The sequence below is a fragment of the Phalaenopsis equestris genome, unplaced genomic scaffold (genome assembly GCF_001263595.1).
Source record: "Phalaenopsis equestris unplaced genomic scaffold, ASM126359v1 Scaffold200102, whole genome shotgun sequence".
In the NCBI taxonomy this organism is placed as follows: Eukaryota; Viridiplantae; Streptophyta; class Magnoliopsida; order Asparagales; family Orchidaceae; genus Phalaenopsis; species Phalaenopsis equestris.
The window spans coordinates 1,118-9,659 of record NW_018219940.1 but is presented as its reverse complement, the minus strand read 5'-3'; the positions used below and the strand labels follow the sequence as shown (position 1 = coordinate 9,659).

The following is an 8,542-nucleotide window of genomic DNA, read 5'->3' as shown; positions in this document are numbered from 1 at the left end:
AAAAAAACAAGGGGCATTTACATACATGCCACTTAATTTCTATGTATTTACATATCTGACATAAAAACTTTCATAACATCAAAAATAGCATTATTTTAGGTGTTGTTTTGGATTTTTATTTTTGCTTTTATTCTAAAAACTTGTTTGTTTAGTACAATATTTGTATATTTTTATTTTTTGTTTTAAAAAATAACCTATTTTGTATTTTAAAACACTTGAAATATTTAAAAAATATTTTTAAGTTCTTTTAAAACAGGTAAACATATCATAGCCTATCAATTATATTTTAGTTCTTGTATAAATATAAATTAAAAAAAATAATAATAAAAGTGATCCCAACAACTCCTTATCTTTAAAAAATCAAATATACCTGTTCATGCATATATAAGGTGGCATATATGTAAAAATTGAAGTTTTGGTGTTTGTAAATAGTATGAATTGGGTGGTATGTTTGTAAATCTTCCAAAAAAAAAAAAGACACTGGCATGACAAAAAGATCATTATCAGTAAATTTGCAGGGCAAACACAGCACATTATTTGCTTCACGGATGCCATCATAAACATCCAATGGATGGCCTTCGCCTTGTATTTCCCCCAGCTGCGGCTGCTATTCTTTGCATTCCAGTAAGTCTCATGTATTCTCTCATTTCACTTTTAATTTATGAGTATAAGAGTTAACATTAAAAGACAACAAATAACTATGTATCCTAACCATAGTTAGGTTGGATGTTCACAATACTTGAAAAAACAGAACTTTTCTGGTAATTACGGTTGCTAATGATTCAATTTCAAGCTGAGTCAAACTGATGTCATGATTGATTCATGCATAGATCGATCCACACCAAATTCTAATCCAGTTTTTTTTTTAATGAAATTCAATCATATAACATAATTAACTGTTCCAGTAACAATACTATACGCTCACTGATGCCATGATTGATTCCTTACTGCAGTTATGGAACCTGACCAAACTCGTAGCGAAGCCCGCCGCAGCCCCTGCCTTATTTGGTGGGGGTTTGCTCGGTTATGTGATGTATGATTGCACTCACTATTACCTGCACCATGGAAGGCCTTTCAGAAACCCAGCTAAACATTTGAAGGTCAGAAATCTGAACATTTTACTAGGAAGCTCTTAATTAACCAAAAAAAGTAGGCTTTACATACATGCCACTCAATTCTTATGTATTTACACGTCTAACACCTAAATTGTACATTTTAAATTTTATACCACCCAAATTTTGTTGGAATGGAGAAGCTTTTAGGATTTAACAAATGTTAAAAATTTATGGAAGAAGTTACACTTCTATTTATCACATTTTCTTAGTTTCATACAAACTCAAAGACTCAACTCCTATTTATATTAGTGACACCTTTTAAATTAATTGTTAGGACTGTGCTACTAAATTTTAATCTAATAGTTACAAATGATTCTCTAGAATTCTCTTTATAATTCTATACCTACCACACATTCTAGACAATTTTATGGATTACTCTAGAATAAGCTTCTAGATGAGACTTTTCTAGATTATGCTTCTAGAAATTAAGCTCTTATTGAACTTTATTTAAACAAATAAGGCCCAAAAACTAAAAATCAAGTTTATATTTCAACACCCCCTTTTAAATTTGATTTTGTGACTCCAAGTAAACTTCTCATTTTAATAAAATCTTCACTCTTGAGTGGTTTGGTAAAAATATATGCAACTTGATCTTGAGATTTCATGTACTGCACTTGTATCTTCTTTCTTTCGATGCATTCTCTGATGTAGTGATAACACGTATCAATGTGCTTGCTTTTATCGTGAAAAACTGGATTCTTTGCTACAAATCTTGATCGTCTCTTCTTGTGATAAACTTAACTCCTTTAATAAGTTTCGAAGTCAAATTGCATGACAAACACATGAGGTTACAACCACGTACTCTTTTTCACAAGTAGAAAGAGTGACAATTTGTTGTTTCTTTGACATCTAAGTGAAAGGAGTGTATCCTACGAAGAACATGAACCCTATAATGTTCTTCCTATCATCCATATCTTCAGCTCAATCACTGTTATTATATCATACAAGCTTGAAATTGTTAGATGATGAGTAAATTAAGACAAAATCAATTGTAACTTTGATATAACACATGATTCTTTTAACGGTCTTCAGGTGGGTAGCAATCAGAGTCTCCATGTAGCGACTGACAAATCCAACAATATAAAAAATATAAGGTCTTGTGCATTTCAAGTAGCACAAACTTCCAACCAAGCTCTTGAAAACCGTTTGGATCAATTCTTTTTTCCTTATCATATTTTGATAGCTCGACTCCACATTCTACAGAGGTATTTATAGGTCGGCTATTATCCATCTTGAACTTCTTCAATATCTCCCTTGCATAACTTTCTTGAGAGATGAAAATCTCATTTTTCTTTTGCTTGGCTTCAATCCTAAGGTAGTATGTCTTGAGCCCAATATTTGTCATTTTGAATTCCTTTGTCATCGCTTCTTTAAACTTTTCAAACATGCTTGGATTGTTTCCGGTGAAGATCAAGTCATCAACATATAAACAAACAATCAAGACATTTTCATTCTCATTCTTGATGTAAATAGCATGATCATAAGGACACTTTATGAAGCATTTCTCTTGCAGATACTTATCTATTCGGCTATTCTATGCTTTTGGTGTTTGCTTTAGCCCGTAGAGAGTCTTTTTTAGCTTTAAAACCTTATTTTGTTGTCCTTTGATTTCATATCCTTGACGCTGTTGAATGTAGACTTTTTCTTCAATTACTTCATTCAAGAAGACAGATTTTACATCCATTTGATGTATTCTCCACTTATTTTGAGTTGTCAAAGAGATGATTAGTCTAATAGTTTCTAATCAAGCAATAGGGGCAAATAACTCATCAGAGTCGATGTTTACTCTTTGACTGTAGCTTTTTGCCGCCAATCTTGCCTTTGTATCTTTCAATTTCTTCTTTGTAATTCTTCTTTGCTTTGTACATCAACTTCACATCAATTGTCTTATGCCCTTTAGGAAGTGAAGCTAGCTCCCATATGTCGTTCTTCTCGATTGCATTGATTTCTTCATTCATTGCATCTTTTCACTTCTTGCTTTGTATGGATTCTTGAAAATCCATGGGCTCACAGTCGGCAAAGCGACAAAAGAGAATAAGATTATCTTGATTCTTAGTTACCTCATAAAGATCTAGTAATCTTCGTGGTACTCTTCACTTGAATTTTCTCTTGAAGTTAACGACGATGAACCACTTTGAGTACTTGTAGTCAATGTTGTTTGTGAAGTAGTAGACTCTTCTCTTGCTTGCTTGATCATTGGCTGCTCTACGTCTTCTTATTGAAAGTATGAGAAAAAGTTGTAGTTCTCATCATGTAGTCTGCAGTTTCATTCTCATCCTTAATTGAATATAAAATTTCTGCTAATGATTGTTTTCCCTATATTTGAATTGTATAGCTTGTAGCATTTCGAACTGATGTCGTAATCAATGAAAATGAACTTTTCGCTCTTGTCATTCAGCTTACTTCTTTTCTCGTCAGGTATGTGTACATGAGTTATGCATCCAAAACCTTGTAGATGAGAGATGTCGGGCTTCCTTCCACTCCATGCTTCTTGTGGTGTCTTTCCTATCACACTTCTTGTTGGTGATCGGTTAGCCAAATAAACAGCACATGCAACCGCTTCTGCCCAAAACTCCTTCGACAATCTCTTGCTTTTTAACATGCTCCTTGTCATGTTAAGGATGGTTCTGTTCTTTATTTCCGCTATTCCATTTTGTTGGGGGGATCTTGGAGCAGTTATAAGTCAACGTATTTCGTTGGCTTCACAGAATTCTTGAAATTCTTTTGAAGTAAATTCTCTTCGATCAGATCGCATAACTTTGACCTTGAGACCATTTTCTTTCTCTACATCTGCCTTAAGCTTCTTGAATATTCCTAAAACCTCTGATTTTTGTTTTAAGAAATATACCCATGTTTTCGTGAAAAATCATCTATGAAGAGAATAAAATAGTTGTTCTTATCGAGTGAGTTAGGCTTTATTGGACCGCAAACATTAGTATGTATGAGCTGAATAGGCTTTTGGGCCCTTGAATTTGACTCCCTTGAAAAGCTTTTCCTGAAGTGCTTTCCGAGTAAGCATCTTTCACATAATTGATTAGGGTGATTGATGCAAGGTAATCTTCTCATCATCTCTTTCTTTGAAAGCAATTAAAGTCCTCCGAAGTTGAGATGTCCAAATCGAAGATGTTAGAGCCAAGTAGCATCTTTATAACAGGTCTTGAGACATTTGATAATATCGTTTTGAATGTTGAGCAAAAATATTCTATTTTTAGACATTGACACCTTAGTAATCAAGTTTTGAATCTAACAATCGAAGAATTTTTTTCATGATTGCCACTTCTTCTAACTTCTCACCATTTCTTTTTAGTTGATTGGAAATGGTAATGACTCTAGAAAATTAATCGGAGACCAACTTGTCTTCTTTCATATGCAAAGCATCAAATTAGCTTCTTAAAGTTTGAAGTTATACCTTTATAACTTTCTCTTCTCCCTTATACGAGACCTTGAGCTTCTCTCATGTAGTTTGGCCGAAGTAGCACTTGAGATCTTCTCAAAACCATCTTCATCTAAAGCTTGATAGATGAGGAAGAGAGTCTTCTTGTCTCTCTTTCGCAAGTCTCTTAAGCTATCCTTTTGTGTTGTGGATAGAGTGAACTCGTCGCTTGGCTCATCGTAGCCTTTCTTCACAACCTCCCAAATGTCATGCACTCCAAAGAGTGCCTTCATTTTGATACTTCAATTGTCGTAGATCGAGACTTGGAAGTAAACCATGTCAGACTTTTCTAGAATATGCTTCTAGAAATTAGGCTCTTATTGGGCTTTATTTAAACAACTAAGGCCCAAAAACTAAAAATCAAGTTATATTTCAACAAATCTTTCTATCACATTAAAAAACCATTATTTTAACTTCGAAAAAGTGAAACATGCATTTTCATGCTTAGGTAACGTGGTATGTATCTACAATTTGGAGTTTGGGTGTTACATATGTAAATACATAGAAATTAAGTGTCATTTAGGAAAATCTTCCAAAGAACATGGGGTAATTTACATACATATCACTCAATTCTTATATATTTACATATTTAACTCGTAAACTTTTACATTTACATGCATATCACTCAAATCATTAACATTATATAAAAAATATCAATATTATTAAACTTTTAAAAGCGAATTACATGTTTTTATGCATAGAAATGAAGAGTAATGTATTTAAATCTTCCAAATAACATGGGGGATTAACATATATATCACACAATTTTTATAAATTTACATATATAACTCCTAAACTTTTACATTTACATGCCAACAACTCAAATGTTAAACACTACATAAAAAATATTATTATTACCAACTTCTTAAAAGTGAAATACATATTTACATGCATAGATTTATAACATCAAAGTGTTATAAATGTAACTATCAAACCTTCAAGTGTTAGATATGAAAATACATAAGAATAAAGTTGTATGCATGTAAATCTTCCCAAAAAAAAATTGTGAATAGCAAGAGATCTTACTTGGGAGTTTTTTTGCCAGATTTATCATATGAATCACCACTTTAGAACTCAAACAATGGGATTTGGAATTACTTCTTCGCTGTGGGATGGATTGTTCAGGACATTACCTCCTGCACTGAAGGCCTGTGAGAAGAGCAGCTGAATATTTTAGATTGAGATTTCGGCTGAAAGTGTTCCTATATTCCGGTATGCCTCGCTTCTGTGAAATTTTCACATATTTAATCTTGAAAGAAAGTAGTTTTTGTTCAGTGATAAATATACTTCAGAAAATATTCTTTTTGACCTGTATTTTTGATGTTTTCATCATATTTGACCATAAATATTATAATTTTTATTTTTTTCGTCATTTAATTTTGAGGCAATTACATATTTATCACCCAATGCCTATTATGAATTTATATATCTAACGCCTCAACTTTGGTTTTTTACATTTATATCACCTAAAGCTTTCATATCATATCAAAGTTTCATTTTTAGTTTTAAATGAATCTTGGGACAAAAATGGACTCCCGTCTAAATAATCAGGAGGCCATTTGGACACTTCTCTCTATTATATAACATTCATTATTTTTTTGGGGTTTTGGAGAAATTTATGGGCGACAACCATAAGTTCGGATGACGGTCCGGAATTTGGATGGGCCGTCATGCGATTCGCAACGACATGGACACATCCGGATTGTTATCAGCACGTGCACTCAACAATACATAATAATTTTTCATATTTTTGATAGTTGTGTCTATATGAAAGCATAGAGGAAAACAAAAAAGCTAGAATAGAATATGGACTTAATTCATAATAAGATACAATAGACAAAGCCATGCTTCTCCTTTTTATAGATCACATAGGATAGAAGCAAATATAGCTAACCGGAAATACACCAATGTGAAAGTACATAAATTGAACCGCAGCCCTATGAGCTGCACCTAGTTCAACATAGACACCTTTAACATCCCCCTTCAAATTGATGATCTTTGTCGAAGATTGTCAATTTGCAACGAAGAAGCTTAAACCTGGAATCGGGAAGAAATTTGGTGATGAGATCGGCGATTAGATCAATGGTATTGATATGATGAACTATAAGAACATTATTTTTGATACTTCTCAAATATAATGACAATTGTTCTCTATATTCTTGGTGTGGGCAGAAGACACCAGACTATTGGCAAGAGCAATAACAGAAGTGTTGTCATAGTAAAAAGGAGTTGGAGGATGATATTTCTTGTAGTAAACATTGTAGCTAGACAATTTCAGTTGCTGTTGTAGCCAAGGCTCTATATTCAGCGTTGGTAGAGGAACATATGGTTTCTTGCTTCTCCACAGTTCATGGAATAAGTATAAACCCAAGAAAGATGCAGTAATCAGTCGTCGATTTCCGATCAGCAGGATCGCCAGCCCAATGAGCATCAGCAAAGGCAATGAGATCAAGAGATCCACAGATAATTGGTAGGTTGAGGGTAACAATGCCTTGTAGGTATCGAAGTACACGCTTTAATTCTTGAATGCTAGATTGAATTGGTTGATGCATTGTTTGACTAGAATAATTAACTACATACGTGATATATGGTCTTGTTAATGTTAAATACTGCAAATATCCAATTAGTTTTCGATAAAAAGAGGGATCATGATTGTGATTAGAAGGTCAGAAGACTTCCTGGTTTTGGCAGGATTTTGCATAGGTCTATAGTTAGCCATTCCAGAGTTGTGAAGGATCATGATTGTGAAACTCCTTTTATCGAAATGTAGACCATAGGAGGTAGGTGTAGCTTGTATGCCGAGAAACTTGGATATAAATCCCATATTTTTCATTTTAAATTTGCAGTGTAAGCTTCAAAGAATATTGTCGATAGTAGTGTTATTATTTCCAGTTATTAATACGTCATCCACATAGATGAGCATGTAGATATGAAAGTTGTTGGAATGATAACCATAGAGAGACGGATCGACATAACTGTGGTTAAATTGCAAAGACTGTAAATAGGTAGTGAGGGTGTGATGCCACTGACGGCGTGCTTGCTTGAAGCCGTAAATAGTCTTTTTGAGTTTACAAACAGAAGTAGGTTGAAGGTTGTTCAAGGAAGCCTTGAGGTTGCTGCATGTAGGCACTCCTTATGATCACCGTGAAGGAATGCATTGGCGTGTTTGTCCTGTTGAGAAATATGGAGACCCGGTCCACCGAAATTTATTTAGCTTCCTAATTAAAAATCCCACCTACCGCTCACCTGTACTGCACACCTACCACATCCCACCCCACCTACCGCTCGCTTACCTCCCACCTACCGCTCTCTTGGTTTCTATAAATAGCCTCTTATTGCTTGTCATAAGCCATGTCAAGCCACAAGTCAAGCAAGACCAAGCCAAGTCTTCTAAGAGAGAAAGAGGGGGAGAGCAAGTAAGAAAAGAAAAAAGAATTTTTCTTGTAAATATTGAGGCGCTCGACGGTGTAATTCCTTAAAGAAATAAAATCCTCTGCAGCTCCATGGACGTAGGCAAATTTGCCGAACCACGTAAATCTGTGTATTGCACTGGTATTTTTCTGCGTGCAATTTTTCTCATTCTATTTTTCACTTTATTGTCGTTATTTTTCACAACAACTGATATCAGAGCTTTGGTTCAAATCTAAGAAAGAATGGTGGGCAGAAACGAAGTGATGACATCGGGGATCAAGAAATTCATTGACACAGATTTTGCTTACTGGAGGATGCAGATAAATGACTACCTCTATGGGAAGAAACTTCGTCTTTCGTTACTGGGAAAACGATCAGAAAAGATGGACGAGACGGAATGAAATCTGTTGGATCGACAGGTTCTGGGGTTATACGATTAACCATGTCGAGATCGGTTGCCCACAACGTCATCAAGGGAGAGGACTACTGCAGATCTCATGGCAATCGCGAATAAAAAAGTACATTTGATGAAAAATTATTAAACTTGAAGATGGCGGAATGTGTGTTTATTGATCTACATTTG

At 34.3% G+C, this 8,542-nt stretch overlaps 1 protein-coding gene across 1 annotated transcript; it reads left to right on the top strand.

Moving 5' to 3' along the window:
• The first annotated feature begins 480 nt into the window (after positions 1–480).
• On the top strand, positions 481–5,880 carry LOC110035821 (dihydroceramide fatty acyl 2-hydroxylase FAH1-like). The gene is made up of 3 exons (XM_020740116.1): positions 481–624; positions 954–1,100; positions 5,594–5,880. The coding sequence occupies exons 1-3, from the start codon at positions 568–570 to the stop codon at positions 5,714–5,716; spliced, it is 327 nt and encodes a 108-aa protein (XP_020595775.1). The 5' UTR covers positions 481–567; the 3' UTR covers positions 5,717–5,880.
• Positions 5,881–8,542: the final 2,662 nt, after the last annotated feature.